The sequence below is a fragment of the Hylobates moloch genome, unplaced genomic scaffold (assembly GCF_009828535.3).
Source record: "Hylobates moloch isolate HMO894 unplaced genomic scaffold, HMol_V3 SCAFFOLD_1, whole genome shotgun sequence".
In the NCBI taxonomy this organism is placed as follows: domain Eukaryota; kingdom Metazoa; phylum Chordata; class Mammalia; order Primates; family Hylobatidae; genus Hylobates; species Hylobates moloch.
In genome coordinates this window covers 5,611,494-5,628,698 of record NW_026652276.1, presented here as the reverse complement: position 1 = coordinate 5,628,698, position 17,205 = coordinate 5,611,494, and the positions used below count along the sequence as shown (strand labels likewise).

At 45.3% G+C, this 17,205-nt stretch overlaps 1 protein-coding gene across 1 annotated transcript in view; it reads right to left on the bottom strand.

Moving 5' to 3' along the window:
* Positions 1 to 726: 726 nt before the first annotated feature.
* The window catches only part of ASB18 (ankyrin repeat and SOCS box containing 18), a 69,224-nt gene continuing 52,745 nt past the window's right edge, over positions 727 to 17,205 (bottom strand). The window contains exons 5-6 of the mRNA XM_032753287.2: positions 3,564 to 3,677; positions 727 to 2,338 (exon numbers count right to left, since the gene is read on the bottom strand). Of these exons, the coding sequence (XP_032609178.1) occupies positions 2,153 to 2,338; positions 3,564 to 3,677 (300 nt within the window). The 3' untranslated portion in view covers positions 727 to 2,152. The remainder of the gene's footprint in view (positions 2,339 to 3,563; positions 3,678 to 17,205) is intronic.

Here is a 17,205-nt window from a genome sequence, read left to right as displayed (position 1 = left end):
TGCACTCCAGCCTGGGTGATGGAGTGAGATTCTGGCATATATATATATCTGGGCATGTGGAACCAACATGTTTTCTTCCTAGCCAGACACTGATGGGACAAGTGGGCTTTTCTACCTGAGCTACCTGGGCTGATACAAGTGGGCTTTTCTATGGCTAATTGATCCCAGATGAGCGCACTGGAGAGAGACGCACCATTTTGTGGGAACCACCCTCTACCCCAAGGTGTGTGTATATATATATATGGCATAGAGAAAATAAGACAAGGTTGATATAGTCCTTGTTGTCTAGAGCATCTCTCTTGGCATGTGATGCTCAGGCTGAGCTGAAGGCCCCTTTGATCAACCTGTGTCTGTTCCTGGCATCTGACTTCCTGGACTGTTCCTGGAGCTGGAGCTGTGGCTTTTGGTGAGGGTGTCACACGAAGACTCACACAGGATGGAAACTTCCACTCACCATCCTGCCGGTGTCCTCCTGGGGAGCTCTGGGCTGTAACGTGCTTGGGAGCACTGGGAGCACCGACAGGCCCTGGGCAGGTGCGAGTGCTGTGGTTGCAAGTGTCCTTTCTCAACATGCAGGTCCGTTGTGATCTAGGGTACAGAGCTTCCCCAGGTGGTCGGGCCCCAGCGGGGTGAGAGGCCTCTATGTGAGGGGAGGGTCCCAAGGCTCAGGGGCAGCATGAGGGCTGCTAACACATTGGAAGAATACGTATACAGCAGGTCCTTAAATAACGTTTTGTTTAATGTCATTTTATTTTAACACTGATAAGAAACAAAACTGATTTGGCTGGGCGTGGTGACTCATGCCTGTAATCCCAGCACTTTGGGAGGCCGAAGCAGGCAGATCACTGAGATCGGGAGTTTGAGACCAGCCTGACGAACATGGAGAAACCCCGTCTCTACTAAAAATAAAAAATTAGCCGGGCGTGCTGGCACATGCCTATAATCCCAGCTACTAGGAAGGCTGAGGCAGGAGAATCGCTTGAACCTGGGAGGCGGAGGTTATGGTGAGCCGAGATTGCACGAGTCTCGCGTCAGTCTCAAAAACAAAAGCAAAAACAAAAATAAACAAAAAAACCCCCAAAACAAAAAAGAAACGACTGATTCCTGGCCAAGGCCACTGTCTGTGTGGGTTTTCTCTGGGTGCTCCAGTTCCCACCCACATCCCAAAGCTGAGCAGGTGAGGTGAGCTGGCGTGTCTGAATTGTCCCAGTGTTGTGTGTGGGTGGGTGGGTGTGGGGTGTGTGAGCACCCTGCGATGGAACAGCACCCCATCCAGGCCTTGTTCCTGCCCTGCACACTGAGTCGCTGGGGTGGACTCTGGCCACCCACGACCCTGAACTAGAATAAGCACATTAGAATATGAATGAATGAATACAAATTATTGTAAAGTAAAAATTCATAAGGCATACAATAATCATGCAAATGCATGACAATAAATGATACGGTATGAGAGGGCCTAGCAAGCCTGCCACATTGGTGACTGTTCTGAACCTCATGGTGGTAGGAGGTGCTCCTAACAAGGTTTGTTTTGCAAACATTTATTCCTTGATCTAACCCACCAGCAGGACAACCACCATCACATACTGATTCACCAGAAATTGGGTAAATAATTATCTTACTTGTTATTGATCTCTCTTAAAGATATGCGTAGCTTGCATTTATTTCAATGTTCACTATTAGAATTGTACTGGTCTTTATTTAGAAGTGTGGTGATCTTTCTGTGACCAGAAATATGCTGTAGGAACATCACTCTTGTTTATATCAATTAACTTTGGGAAAACTGGCATCGTTGTACATCATTTTGCTTAAAGCTGGTTCCCAAGAACCTATTGAAGACCTTAAGTGAGGACTCACTGTACCTTTTGGCTTAACTGTTGTTGAAAGGTACTTTCTGAGACCAAGTGCTGTGATAGTCATGATTTCACTGGATTTTCACAAGCGACCCTGAGAGGCAGAAAGGGCTTTTGTTGCCAATTCCATTTCGAGGTGAACCTGAAGCTTGGCAAGGTCTGTGCTTCACCTGGTCCCACCGAGAGCAAGTGGGAAGGGAACTCCCATCACCTCCATCATCATCAGGGCACTATCCTCAACACACAGCCTCCATGGAAGGGCAGCGAGGAGAACAACAGTATTGGTTGCAGCGTTCTGCGTTTCAGTGCAAAACACCCTGTGGCTCCAAAAGTAGATAATTCTGCAGGGGCTTTGGCAAGGGTAACAGGGGGATGAGGTCAAAGCACCTTTTGCCAAACAGTCTGCGAAGGACACAGCGGCAAAGATGCTGCAGGCAGCGTGGGGTGTGGGCCAAGGCAAAGAGGGACTGGTAGAACGGCTTATGCATCTGGAAGGGAAGGCAGGTGGATTAGAAATCTGGGCATGTGGAACCAACATACGTTTTCTTCTTAGCCAGACCACTGATGGTACAAGCAGGCTTTTCTATGGCTAACTGATCCCAGATAAGCGCACTGGAGAGAGACGCACCATTTTGTGGGAACCACCCTCTACCCCAGGGGCTTGTGTGCTCTCCCAAAGCACAGTTTGTGCCGAGTGAGAGGGGATTCTGACTGGGGTGACTTCAGACGCTCCAGGTGGTCTCCCTGAATTCCGTTTTGCTCCATCCTCTTTGCACAGCAGCCCTACAGCTCCGGGATGGCCCTGTTCATCTCCCCCAGTCATGACCAGCTCTTCCCTTTTGTCATGGAGGGGCTCAGGAGCGAGTGCATGGCATTGGTCTGGTGGTCAGTCATGCACATGACTCAAGTCAGTGAAACAGAAAAAACACACACAACTCTTCTCACTCTCTCTCTTTTTTTTTTTTTTTTTTTTTGAGATGGAGTCTAGCTCTGTTGCCCAGGCTGGAGTGCAGTGGTGCGATCTCGGCTCATTGCACCCTCTGCCTCCTGGGCTCAAGCGATTCTCCTGCCTTAGCCTCCTGAGTAGCTGGGATTACAGGCGCTTGCCACTATGCCCAGGTAATTTCTGTATTTTTAGTAGAGACAAGGTTTCACCATGTTGGCCAGGCAGGTCTTGAACTCCTGACCTCAAGCGATCTGCCTGCCTTGGCCTCTCAAAGTGCTAGGATCACAGGCATGAGCCACCGCACCTGGCCTGTTCTCACTCTCTTTTAATGGGCATTCACCTGTGGACTTTGTCGTGGATAGATGTAATGCCCACAGCTTCCTTGGTCATATCTTGAGCTGCTGGAGCGTGAAGCTGACTCACAGGGCCAGATTAGTATGTCCTGACATGGAGCTAGGCCCGTGGATTCCGGCGGCTCTGGCCTTTCTTTGGACACTGGTTAAGAGAACCCTGGCGTTTTTCAGGCCAGCACGGGGCTCTGAGCTCCTTGAGGCCACAGCACCGCAACTACTATAACAAGCTCCTGGGTGTGTGATTATGGAGCCTCCAGAAAAAACCAGAAATGTGCAAATACACCCTCATTTCCCATTCTTCCTTTTTCAGATGTATTATACTTAGCCAAATATCAGTGCAAAACTCCCCATGCAAAGAAGCAAAAACAGACAAAAGTTTTGTACTAAAGGTGGGCAGAAAGGCAGCTCTCTTGCCTGGAATACTTCCTCGGGAATCACTTCCTTCCAGGACTCTGACACACAGAGCTGAGGGTAGGAGTTGAAAAGCACCTCGATGACTGCGGGGACCGATGCACAGGTCTTCAGCACCTGGTGGGAAGAGGTGAAAGACGCAGCGTAGGCCGACTGGGTTCTGGGTCTCAGTAGGGAAATGGTGGGGGCTGTGGGGGGATGATCTCCCTAGCTGTGTGACCTCCCTATGCCCAAGTCACACAGGGAACAGCAGCAGAGCAGTACCACAGGGTTGCTGCAGGGATCACATGAGTTAGCGCACACGAAGACACGAGGCAACAGCTCTGCAAGGGAGCCCTTCTTCCCATCATCATGGCCACCCAGCCAAAGTCTGGGCCAAGTGCTCAAGCATTCAGGTTCCCGGGGGGCTATGCTGATGGCTTGGCAGGCCTTCTTGGCCCCCAGAGAGTTGCTCAGAGAAAAGGAATGAAGTTCTGCTAGGAGGAAGTTTGGCCCGAGGATGGTGTTCCCAATTTCTCACCTCAATTTTCAAATGTGTCAGGAAATTGAGAATTGGGGAAGAGGAATTGTTTTGCTGTTGAATTCGGCATTTCCATTTTATTTTCACAGTCCCCACTGGCAAAGATTCCTATTGCCTTATTCGCAAATTTATAATTCAAGTCCATTAGCTTCACCATAAAGATGGGAACACTATTTGCTTTTAAAAAATAAACTTTTTTTGTTATGGAGAAGTTTGAAACTTCATACAAAAAAGTAGCACCAATAGTATGATAAACTCCCATGTACCGCCCCCCTCCCCCAATCAACTCATGGTTGATCCTGCCCATCCACTTCTCCTAAGATTAAAGCAAATTCCACGTATCCTATAATTTTATCTGTATTTCAGTGCATCTTTTATATGACCCTTTGAAGAAACAAAGATAATATTATAGCACCTGAGAAATTAACAATAGTTTCATAATACCATGTCATATACAGTGTTTAATTTCACAGATCTCTCTTATATGCCATTATATTAACAAAATAATTTGTTTGTTTGAATAATCATCCCAGTTAAAGCCGACATAATGAGACTGGTTGCTGTGATGTATTTTTAGATGTCTTTTTTGTTTCATGTGACTTATTTGTGGTGGGAACTGGGTTATTTGTCCTGTAGCGTCTCTCACTGTGGGGCTTTTGCTGATTACATCCCTGTGGGGTTTGTGGACATGCTGCTCTTCCTCTGTTTTCTGTAAATTAGTAGTTGGATTTAGAAGCTGGACCAAATTCAGTTGCGGGGCGCAGTGGCTCACGCCTGTAATCCCAGCACTTTGGGAGGCTGAGGCAGGCGGATCACCTGAGGTTGGGAGTTCAAGACCAGCCCGACCAACATGGAGAAACACCGTCTACTTAAAATACAAAAATTAGCTGGGCATGGTGGCACATGCCTGTAATCCCAGCTACACAGGAGGCTGACACAGGAGATTCGCTTGAACCTGGGAGGTGGGGGTTGCAGTGAGCCGAGTTCACGCCATTGCACTCCAGCCTGGGCAATAAGAGTGAAACTCAGTCTCAAAAAAAGGAAGTTGGACCAAATTCAGATTCGAGTTTGGAGAGGGGCAGGGCAATTTCATAGCTCTCTCTTTTTGAGGTCTAAGATTTGCCAAGTATTGTACAATTGTTCTTTCTTCTCGGTTGAGAGACCTGAGGTTACGCCACTTTTCTAAGCCCAGCTGCCATATATCTGCAGCGATGACCTGAACCACTACCGGGGCCTGCCCTGCGTCATGTCTACTGGGGCTCTATGGACACAGAGTCCAACAGAAGAAAGTATTTAAGTCACTCATGGAGGCTGCTCACTTCACAACTTGGCTCCCTTCTCCACAGCTCCAGACCTAAAACCCCCTTAAAATACAAATATGACGAACTAAAAAAAATTCATATTCCTTTGGTTAGAGGTAACTACTATTAACATTTTGTGTATGCTATGTTTTATGTGTTTGGACAGAAAATTAATATATATGACAACAATGGGTGAATTCTTTGCATATGATTTTGAAATCTGATTTTTTTCCATGCAGAATAGATTTTGAATCTATTTACAAGCAATTATCCTTTTTTCTTTTTTTTTTTTTGCATGGAGTCTTGCCCTATCACCCAGGCTGGGGTGCAGTGGTGTGATCTCGGCTCACTGCAACCTCTGCCTCCCAGTTCAAGCTATTCTCCTGCCTCAGCCTCCCAAGTAGCTGGGACTACAGGCAGGTGCCACCACACCCGGCTGATTTTTGTATTTTTATTAGAGACAGGATTTCACCATGTTGGCCAGGCTGGTCTTGAACTCCTGACCTCATGATCCACCCATCTCAGCCTCCCAAAGTGCTGGGATTACAGGCGTGAGCCACCACTCCCAGCCCCATATGGACTATTTACTTTTGTTTTGTTTGTTTGATCATTTGGTTTTCTTCCTTTGTGAATTGCTCAGTTATGTCTTTTGCTCATTTTTCTATTGGTGTGCTCATTTCTTCACTGATTTGTAAGTATACTTTATTAGGGTTATTTTCAGGTAGACAATAATTTTGCAAACAATGATATTTTTTTCCTCAATATTAATATTTCTTATCTTATTACACTGGCTAGAGCTTTTCAGTTCAATGCTAAATAACAACATTAATGGCATGCATAATTATCTTATTCCTAACTTTAATAGGATTGTCTCTAATGTTTCACCATAAATACAACCTTGAATATTAGTTTCAAATAGATACCCTGTTCTAAGTTAAGAAAATATCTATTCCTAGGTTACTACAAAGTTTAAGATGTAATTTCATTTTTTGCCGTTTTCTAACCAAGTTGATAGAAAAAGATTTTCCAGGCCAGATGTGGTGGCTCATGCCTGTAATCCCAGCATTTTGAGAGGCTAAGTGGATCACCTGAGGTCAGGAGTTCAAGACGAACCTGACCAACATGATGAAACCCCTTCTCTACTAAAAATCCAAAAATTAGCCAGGCATGGTGGTGCATGCATGTAATCCCAGCTACTTGGGAGGCTGAGGCAGGAGAATTGCTTGAACTCGGGAGGCGGGGGTTGCAGTGAGCTGAGATAGTGCCACTGCACTCTAGCCTGGGTGACAGAGTGAGACTCTGTCTCAAAACAAAAAAAAAAAAAAGAAAAAGATTTTCCAATACTGACCCATTTTTGTCTTCATAAAACAGGCCCTATTTGGCTATTCTTCTATATCTAATACACATATTATATATAAAAATATATAATTATGGTATCACTATATATCAGAGAGAGATATATGCTATTATATATACTAGATCAGGCTAGATCTTCACCATATCTATCAATAAGCACATTTTTCTCATTTGAAATAGTACAGTATATATAATATAGTGCCAGACTCAATTTACTAAGATTTTTTTATCTCTTTTAATAAATTTGGTTTATAGTTTTATTTTTTGAGCTATTTTTGTCAAGTTTTAACATCATTTTATGTTAACTTAGTAAAACTATCTGAGAAAATTTGTTTTTTTTTTTAATACTTGGGAAGATTTTAAAAAGTAGACCATATTGGAATTAGGAAGGCACAGTAGATCTTGCATTTGACATTGTCTATGCCTGGCATTTAGCTGCAGGTAGTAATTTGATAGTTTTCATTTCTTTCATGGTTATTGGCACATTTTATTTTGATTTCTTCTTGAGTCCCTTTTGTTAATCTATATTTTCCTGGAAAATAATCTTCATTTTAAAGAAATTTAGCATTGCATAGGTGCCAGTCAAGGTCCAAAAGAAAAGAGATGGAGAAGCCAGGCACGGTGGCTCACTCCTGTAATTCCAGCACTTTGGGAGGCCGAGGTGGGTGGATCACCTGAGGTCAGGAGTTCGATACTAGCCTGGCCAACATGGTGAAGGCCCATCTCTACTAAAAATACAACAAAATTAGCTGGGCATAGTGGTGCACATCTGTAGTCCCAGCTACTCGGGAGGCTGAGGCAGGAGAATTGCTTGAATCCAGGAGGCGGAGGTTGCAGTGAGCTGAGATCACGCCACTGCACTCCAGCCTGGGCGACAGAGCAAGACTCCGTCTAAAAAAAAAAAGAGAGAGGGTGAGTTCGATATGGGATCATTCCAGAAGTGTTTATTGATACAAAAACTATTTAACCAGATGTGGGTACAAGGAAACTGGCAAGGGTTAGGGCAGCAATGTCGGGTCGTGGCAGAGGTATTACGCCAGTCAGGTGAGCTGTCTTAGCAGAAGCAGCAATCCTTGCTTGGGGATACACAGCTAGCCTGAGGCAAAGAGCCAGCCCAGAGAATGCATGTTCTGCCCTCACTCTCCTTTCCTCCCTCCTGCTGCCGGGACACCCCACTGGCTATACCCAGCTGGAAGGCAGAGGGCCAAGAGCTGTAGAATGAGGTCCATACGGATCCATAAAGGTGGAAGGAAGAGATCTTCACTGTATCGATGAATAAGCACCCTTTTCTCATTTGAAAATCACTGTAATTGTATTTTCAATGCTTTTTTTCCTGTTTAGTTTTGCTGGAGGTTTTTCCATTTTACTTCTTTTTTCAAGAAATCAGCTATTGGATTTTGTTGATCAGTTCTCTTTTAAAATATTATAATCTATTAATTTTTGCCTTTATCATTATTAATTCCTTTCTCCTATCTCCTTAGGTATGTTTTGCTTGTCTTTCATGCTCCTTGGATTGACTGCTCAGTTAATTTCATAACGTTTTTTTCCTAGAGTCATAATAAAGGCAACTTTTAAAATGGTATAAATTTCCCTTTGAATGTTGGTAGGGTCATAGCCAAGAGTTTAGAGGCAGTGTTCCCTTCCCTCCTTCCCTCCTTCCCTCCTTCCTTCTTTCCTTCTTTCTTTCCTTCCTTCTTTCCTTCCTTTTTTGAGACAGGGTCTTGCTCTGTCACCTATGCTGCAGTGCAGTGGTGTGATCATGGCTCACTACAACCTTGACCTCCTGGACTGAAGCGAACCTCCCACCTCAGCCTCCTGAGTAGCTGGGACTACAGGTGCATGCCACTATGCCAGGCTAATTTTAAACATTTTTTTGTAGAGACAAGGTCTCACTATGTTGCCCAGGCTGGTTTTGAACTCCTGGGTTCAAGCGATCTTCCCACTGCAGGCTCTCAAAGCGCCGGGATTATAGATATGAGCCACCACACCCGGCTTGTCTTTCTTAAATAGTCTGCAATTAAATAACTGTTGAGGCAGTAGTTATTTGGGAGTGTGCTATAACATTTTCAAATGGTTATGTTATTTTTTAAAATTAACAAACTTTTTACTATTAATTTTCTGGTATATTGCAATATGGCTGTAGACAATGTCTGTTTTGGCACTAGCAGAAGTCACATTTCATTTGGTTCAAAATATGTTTGTCACATTTATGATTTGGAGCTACCGTACTTGATTTTTTTTGGCTCACTTGATCTGTGATAGACAGATATGAATTAAGAATCACCTAAATTATTTTTCAGTCAATTTCTCCATTTTAACACAATCTTCTTTGGCACATAAAGTTTATAATGGTTATCTTTTCACTATGGATTATATCCTTGGTCAATATCAAATGAATATTTTTTCCCCTCTCATTTTGTGTATTTCCCTGGAATTCTATTTGCATATTGATATAAAAATACATTTTTTTGGTTTGTTTTTGCCAGAATTATCTCTGCTCATTCTTTTTTTTTTTTTTTTTTTTTTTTATTTGAGACAGAGTCTCACTCTGTCACCCAGGCCGGCGTGCAATGGCGAGATCTTGGCTCACTGCAACCTCCGTCTCCTGGGTTCAAGCAATTCTCCTGCCTCAGCCTCCTGAGTAGCTGGGATTACAGGGACCCGCCATCATGCCTGGCTAATTTTTTTGTATTTTTGTAGAGATGGGGTTTCACCACATTGGCCAGGTTGGTCTTGAACTCCTGATCTCAGGTGATCTGCCCTCCTCGGCCTCCCAAAGTGCTGTTACAGGCGTGAGCCACCACACCTGGCCTCATTTTAAAATTTTAATATTTCGTTTCACTTTGTTTTAAACGTATTTGAGAGTCTGTGTTGGTAAGAGGGTAGTTTAAGCAATTTTCATTTACTGTTACAAATCGAGCGTTTGGTCTCACTCCAGTCTCACTTTATTCTTTTTGTTTTTTTTCTGCTTCTTGTTTCCTTTGTTTTCTGGTTCTGTTGTACAGGTTTGTATTTTCTTTGGATTCATCTTCCGTATTTTGGAAGTACGCATTGTCTTTAAAATGCTATTAGTTACCTTCAAAAAAAGAAAAAATATCAACCTAGGCCTGATGCAGTGGCTCATGCCTGTAATCCCAACACTTTGGGAGGCCGAGGCGGGCGGATCACGAGGTCAAGAGATGGAGACCATGCTGGCCAACATGGTGAAACCCCATCTCTACTAAAAATACAAAAATTAGCTGGGTGTGGAAGCATGCACCTGTAGTCCCAGCTACTCTCATTGAACCAGGAGGAAAGGTCGCAGTAAGTTGAGTCACACCATGTCAGTTGGGACAGAAGTGAGATCTGTCTCAGAAAAAAAAAAAAAAAAAAAAAAAAAATATATATATATATATATATAAAATAAACCTATAATTTTTTTTTTTTTTTTTTTGGAGTTTGTCTTTGCGCAATCTCGGCTCACTGCAAGCTCCGCCTCCTGGGTTCACGCCATTCTCCTGCCTCAGCCTCTCCGAGTAGCTGGGACTACAGGCGCCCGCCACCGCGCCCGGCTAATTTTTTGTATTTTTAGTAGAGACGGGGTTTCATCGTGGTCCCGATCTCCTGACCTCGTGATCCGCCCGCCTCGGCCTCCCAAAGTGCTGGGATTACAAGCGTGAGCCACCGCGCCCAGCCTACAAATGTATAATTCTCTAAAAATCTAAATAGTATCTTTTATGTTCCGGATAGGCCATCATCCTTTCTCTCACATTTCTCTCTTAACCAGTTCTTCTCCCTTCCTTTCTTAATAATACTGGAGTTTTAGTTCCAGGTTGTCATTATTGTATGATCATATTTTATATTGCATATCTCCTTCAGTAACCATTTTGGTATTTGCATTTAGTTTTACAATGTGCTTCCCAATTATCTGTCCCTATTATATCTGGGTTGTATGCTCACCACCTGTCCTTTAAGCCATTCCTTCTGTAGGTATTTGCCGAGCTCCTACTAGAAGGCAGGGATTGTGTTATGTCTGCGTGTTATGATGGCCAGCTCCACCTTCACAGAGCTTTACAGTCCCAAATATAACAACAACAATACAAGTGCTGTGGTCATATGAGGGAGAGTTCAGGGGAAGATTTCTGGAAGAAGTGACATCCAAGCTGAGACCTGGCTGTGGAGCAGGAGTTAGCAGGGGGGAGAAAAGGCATGGAGAGTTCTGGGGACAAGAGTTTTCTAGGCAGAGAAAACGTATTACGTCAGGTTTGGGAGGTGAGAAGGAGCAAATAATGCTGGCTGGGGCATGAGTCTGACATGGGGAGTGCTTGGAAATGAAACAGGAGAGGAAAGCAGGGAAGACCATGGAGTCCATTATCTGCCTGAAAAGGAGGCTGGCACAGGGAGCACTTGCCAGGTATGAGTGGAGGAGAGGCCGAGTCTGATTTTCATTATAGAAATATCACCAGGGCTGGGTGTGGTGGCTCACACCTGTAATCTCAGCACTTTGGGAAGCCAAGGCAGGCAGATTACTTGAGTCTAGGAGTTTGAGACCAGCCTGGGCAACATGGAGAAATACCGTTTCTACAAAAAATACAAAAAATTAGCTGGGCGTGATGGTGTGCACCTGTAGTCCCAGCTACCCAGGAGACTGAGGTGGAAGAATTGCTTGAGCCTAGAAGGTCAATGCTGCAGTGAGCTATGATTGCACTGCTGCACTCCAGCCTAGGCAACGGAGTGAGACCCTCTCTCAAAAACCAGACCAAACCAACCAACCAAACAAGGAAATATCACCAAGGCTGGATCCGGGGAAGAGTTTAGAGGAGACAGAGAGCCCAATGAAGATGTGTCCATCTAGGGGAGAGATGGTGGTGGCCTCACCTCAGGTGGTGGCAGTCAGGAGGGTAGGAGATTTTGAGATATATTTAGAGGGCAGAGTGGGGAAAATCTGGGGATGGATTTCCCCATTCCTGAGCTCTTCTTTAGTGTTATCTCTTTGTCAGCTGGAGTACATCCACCTCAATGGGCCATTAGCCCCAGCCACTCCCCCATACTGTCCTTACCAAAGGCACCAATGCTGCTCTTGGCCCAGGCTCTGCCTCGCCAGTGGTCCGTGCTCTGCCTCACTTTACTTGCTGTGTCAGCCACGCCTGACATGTCGACGATGTCTTCCACCTCAATGTAGCCTTCACTTGGCTTTGAGGAAGGTGTGCTCTCATTCCTTCTACCTTGCTGGTTGCTCCTCCTCAGTTTCCTTAGCTGCTGTCTCATCTCCGTCCTTCAGATGTTTGACCGTCCCTGCATTCAGGCCCGTTCCTCTTTTCCGTTTACTCTCACTTGCTGGTGATCTTATCTGGTTTCCTGGCTTTAAATACCATCCTTTGTCACTGACCCTCAAAGGTATATCTCCAGGTTGGCTAAATCTCTCCCTCTCAAACTTTGGCCTTCAATATCCAGCTGCTTACATTGTAGCTCCACCTGGCTGTATCTCACACTCAACATACCAAAAACTGAACTCCCTGGTTCACCAGGTCCCAACCTGCTGTGCCACCCATAACCTGCCCCATTCCCAAGTGATAGCAAACTCATTCTTGCAGTCTCTTGGGCAGGAATCAGAGTCATCCATTGCTCCTGTTTCTCCTACACTCCACATCCAATCTGTTAAAAAATCCTGTAGGCTATACTTCCAAAATATATCCAGGGTCAGATCGCCTCCCTTGTCCACACCATCATCATCCCTCCTGTGAATCACAGCAACACCCTCCTAACTCATCTTTCCACGTCTGTTCTCCTCCTTCTCAGGTATCTGCTTAACATGGCACCGAGAGGAGGATCTTTACAAAATATTGTTGGATTGCGTCACTCCTCTGCTCAAATCCCTCCAATGGCCAAAGTCATTACAATGCCCTGTAAGACCCCACACAACCTGTGCCCTCTCCCTTACCACCCCTAATCTCATCTCCTACTCCCATCCCACTAGCTCCTTCCATCTCTGGCCACACTGGTCCCCTGTGGTTCTGTGCGCAGGGCCGGCCCGCTCCAGCCTTAGGCTACGGATGGCTGGTACTCTGCTGGACTGCTCTTCCCCAGACATCCGCACAGTGGGTCCCTCACATCTCTCAAGTCTTTGTTTAGCAGTCACTGACCCTAACTGCCTGACTTAAAATTGCAACTGCCTTCCACCCTTTTAATTTTTCTATAGTCCTTATCGCTTTTTTGGTCTGTTGATCATGCTCAATGTTTAACGCCTGTCTTCCCCATTAGAATGTAAGCTCCACATAGGCAGGAATACTTCTTTCCCCTTATCCGTTCACTCACTTATCCGATGTGCCTAGTATATTGCTGGGACATGACTGGTGCTCAGCAAATACTTGTTGATAAATAATTGAAGTATTTTTTCTTTTTCAGAAAATGCATTAGAAAGGCATGTTTTATGAACCCTTGATATCTAAAAGTGTCTTTCGTCATCAGAATGAAACTATCTTCACTGAGTCTAAAATTCTAGTGTTCAAATTTTCCTTTCAAAATCGGTGGATGATATTTCATTGTCTTGTGTTACTATTACAGCAGAAACATCTGAGTCCAGCCTGGTTTTTATTCCTTTATGAATAGCCTGTTTTCTGCTTAAATACTTTGCCAGATTTTTCCATGTCTTTTTATAACATTTTTGTTAGAATGTATATAGGTATGTGCCTCCTGTCATTGATTTGCAGAGAACACCCTTTTCGATTGCCAACCAAAAGTTATGACTTTCAGTGCAGCTAAGTTTTCTTGTATTATGTCTTTGGTTATTATTTCTGATCTATTTGTCCTAGGCTCCTTCTGCAGTAACATCACTTATCTGTGGGTTGGCTCTCTACTCTATCCTTTATTACCATCACTTTCTCTTTTAGTTTCTTGGTTTTTATTTTTTTGCACTTAAGAAGAGTTTTTATCATTAGTCTTTCATTATAGTGAACATCGAGGTTGACTTTCCAACAATTCAGATGATTAGTTTAATCCAATCATGGTAATCCAATCTCCTCTGCCAGTTATTGGTTCAGAGAAGGACAGGTTTAAGCCAACTGAGGACACCTCTTCAGGGTTTCTAGAAAAAAGGAACAACAGGATATGAACAAGGAAATGGGCCCATTGTTGCTGGAAGCCATCTTGTGACCATGAGGGAGCCATTCTGGGGACAAAGCTGACTCACTGAGGATGGCAGAGCAGAGAGTTGGGAAGCACCAGGCTCTTTGAGGACATCATCCAGACACTGAAACAACCAATTCTGAAGCCTACTACTTCTGCACTTACTGTTATGTGAGATAAAAAGATACATTTCCTTATTTAAACCTGTTTGAATTGGGTTTTCTGCTACTTGTGATTTAAACCACCTGTATCAGAGTCCAGTCAGGCAAAGGAAACCACTCTAGGTATTTCAACCAGAAACAACTTTACACATGGAATTGATTATGTAGGTAATCAAACTGCTGAGATTCCAACAAGGGGAAGGTGAAGTAGCCTAGAGATTAGCAAAATAGAAAGCTGTCATTACTCTTAGAGTTGGTGGGATAGTGGGATGAGGTAGTGTAATCAGAGACCAGGGCCATCCGCTGGAACCAAGTTGAGTCAGGGGCTACCCACTGGGGACTGGGGCCATGAAGGCAGGGGCTGTCTGGTGGGTGTCGGTGTCACAGAGAAGATGCAGGTGCTGCTGGTGAAGCTACACAAGACAGAGACAAATGAGAGAAATACCCTGGCTTCTTTCTTCCTCCACACTCCAGTTTCCCGTGGTGTCTCCCATTGGCTGAGTCCGACTAGAAGCCAGCTGATGGGGGCTCTGAGTGCAGCTTGAGAGGGCTTTCCCTTTCCCCCGTCACCCAGGATGCAGAGCAGGACCCAGGAACAGCAGGAAAGGGTCTGAGGGCACACGGGCCAATGGCCCAACACGGATTTGATTCTTTCTTTATGAATCAACTCTGCCTTTTCGTTCTTTAGTGTATACTTCAATCTGACTGTGCTGTTAGTTTCTTGGTGTAACTATCTCCTCCATCTTCCTTTTTATGTCATTCTATTGAGTTTTCATCTTAACCAGTACTGTTTCGATGGATCCCAGAAACTATGTCTTTTTGTACTCCATAGAGGATGGCACATACTTTCTGAGATTTTCTTGGATCTCCTTTCTGTTTTCTGGATGCTGTTCTATTTTTCGTTGTTTGTCCTCTTTTCCCCCATGAATCTATTCCTTTTTCTCTTTATTAGTCTTTAAGGAGAGAACCAGATGCAAATTTTGCCAACATGCAGGGGACGTCTGTGGTCCTGCTCTGTGCCCAGCCGGGAGACTGTGGAGGGACAACGTGGAGGGAGGGGGACAAGGGCCTGGCCCAGCCCTGTTCCCAGTTGGACGGTTTGCCCGGTGGACTTCAGCTTCAGCCTGGAGGCTTCCTCCTGCTACCCTCTTCCTGGCAGTTGGCAGGTTGCTCTGAAACCTGGGTTCCTCTGATTTTCACATCTGCACTTTACTCTGGCTTCACAGGCTTCCCCCACTGCCTGGCTGACTTTTTTTTGGTAATGTCTGCCTGACAGCCTGGAAACTTACGGCCGTGCAGCAGAAGGACATTGGGTCTGGGTCTTCCTAGACTCAGACATGAGGTTGCCTTGTTGTTGCTCTGGATTTCCTCTCTCTCTTTCCCTCCTTTTCTTTCTTCCTTTCTCTCATCTGTGCCTTCAAAGCTATGTTTTTAGAGGACAGGAGCTGTTCTTTCTAGACTGGGCATCATATTGACATCGTAAGAGCTATTATCAGTGGTTCCCTCCCCACGCCCAATTATTTTTATTCTCATCCATTACTGTCACTGAGTCAGGCTTAGCAGGCTTTAGGGAAAGAGAGAGACAGAGCATGAACATGGAGACACGGAGAGATCAAGCCACAGAGGGAGTGCCCGGCAGGCGGCCTGGGGCCAGCACAGTCTTCCCAGCCCATCTCGCCAGCCCTGTCCCTCTCTGCACTCCACACGTTGATACTTCCAGGTCACACGAGCCCCACTAACATGCCATTTCCTCATGCATGGCAGTCTCTGATTTCAATCATCCCCTTCTGTGTTGGGAAAAAATCACGCCATTAAGGACTCATGCTGGACCCCTCGGGATGGAGTCTGCTGCTATTTATCTGGTACCCTAGGCGATGCTCAGGTCTTGCTCACTGCAACCCTCCAGCGACCCTCCCACTGGCCCTGTCACTTCTCTGCAAAATGTTAAATGGCTCCCAGGGACTGCAGATAACCCGGACATGCCCCACCCTGGGAAGAGCTGCCCTCCCTTAGAGCAAAAGCACCACCTCCTCCCGCCCCTCCCCCACAGGGTCACAGACTGTGACAGAGTCTTATTGCCTGTCTCTGGGAATTCATTTTCTGTCTCTCCTCTGTTCCACCTCTCTGGGGCTCCCTGCCCCTCCCTGTCCTCTGCATCGTGCCCCCTCATGTTTGCCAGGCAGCTGGCTGCCTTCATTATTTTTACGCCAACACAGTTTAAAAATCTCCGCGGCCTCCTTGCTGTCTGCGGAGAGGCGGCTGCCACATTACTCTGACATGCTGATGTCATTAGTGTCCACGCGCACTCTCTTCAGCTAATGAGGCGGCAGAAAGAAAATTAAGGGGAAAAAATCACACAGGCACATTGCTTTATATGTAGATGGGGAAATAAAACAAGAGCAAGAAAAACACAGGCGCCCTACTTACGATCTCCCCTCCCTCCTCCCGCTGGGGACTGGGTGCACGCAGCTCTGTGAAGATGGGAGGGGGAGCCCTGGTTTTTGACTACTGCTACCCCAGAAATCTCCCACTAAAAATCCTGTGGAATCGGGATAAGCAAAGTCCCTTTACCTGATTCAGAAATTAGGTAAAAAGAAAACATGAAAACTTTAGGTCTCCATTTTCAGTATGGTTAGTGCCCAGAAGCTGAGACCAGAGATTTGCAGATGTTTCTAGAATCTGCTTTTTTTTTTTTTTTTTTAAAGACAAGGTCTTGCTCTGTCGTCCAGGCTGGAGTGTAGTGTTGTAATCATGGCTCACTGCAGCTTCCACCCCCTGGGTTTAGGTAATCCTCCTGTCTCAGCCTCCTGAGTAACTGGGACTACAGGTGCATGCCACCATGCCCAGGTAATTTATTTTTAATTTTTTGTAGAGATGGTGTCTCACTATGTTGTCTAGGCCTGTCTCAAACTGCTGGGCTCAAGTCATCCTTGTGCCTCCCCGAGTGCTGGGATTATAGGCGTGAGCCATTGCCTCTGGCCTAGAATCTGTTATTCTTGCATCAACCTCCATCCCCCATGCAAGCTATGTGAATCCTTCACCTGGACCGCCACCACAGCCTGTGGTTTCCATCAGCCCCCTACTTGGTGTGTTCTCTACATTGAGCTTAGAAATTCCAAAATACTGATTGGATGATGTCATCTCCTTCCTTGAAAATGATGTAATCAACTCCCAATATTCCCAAGTCAGAGGCCCAGGCCCTT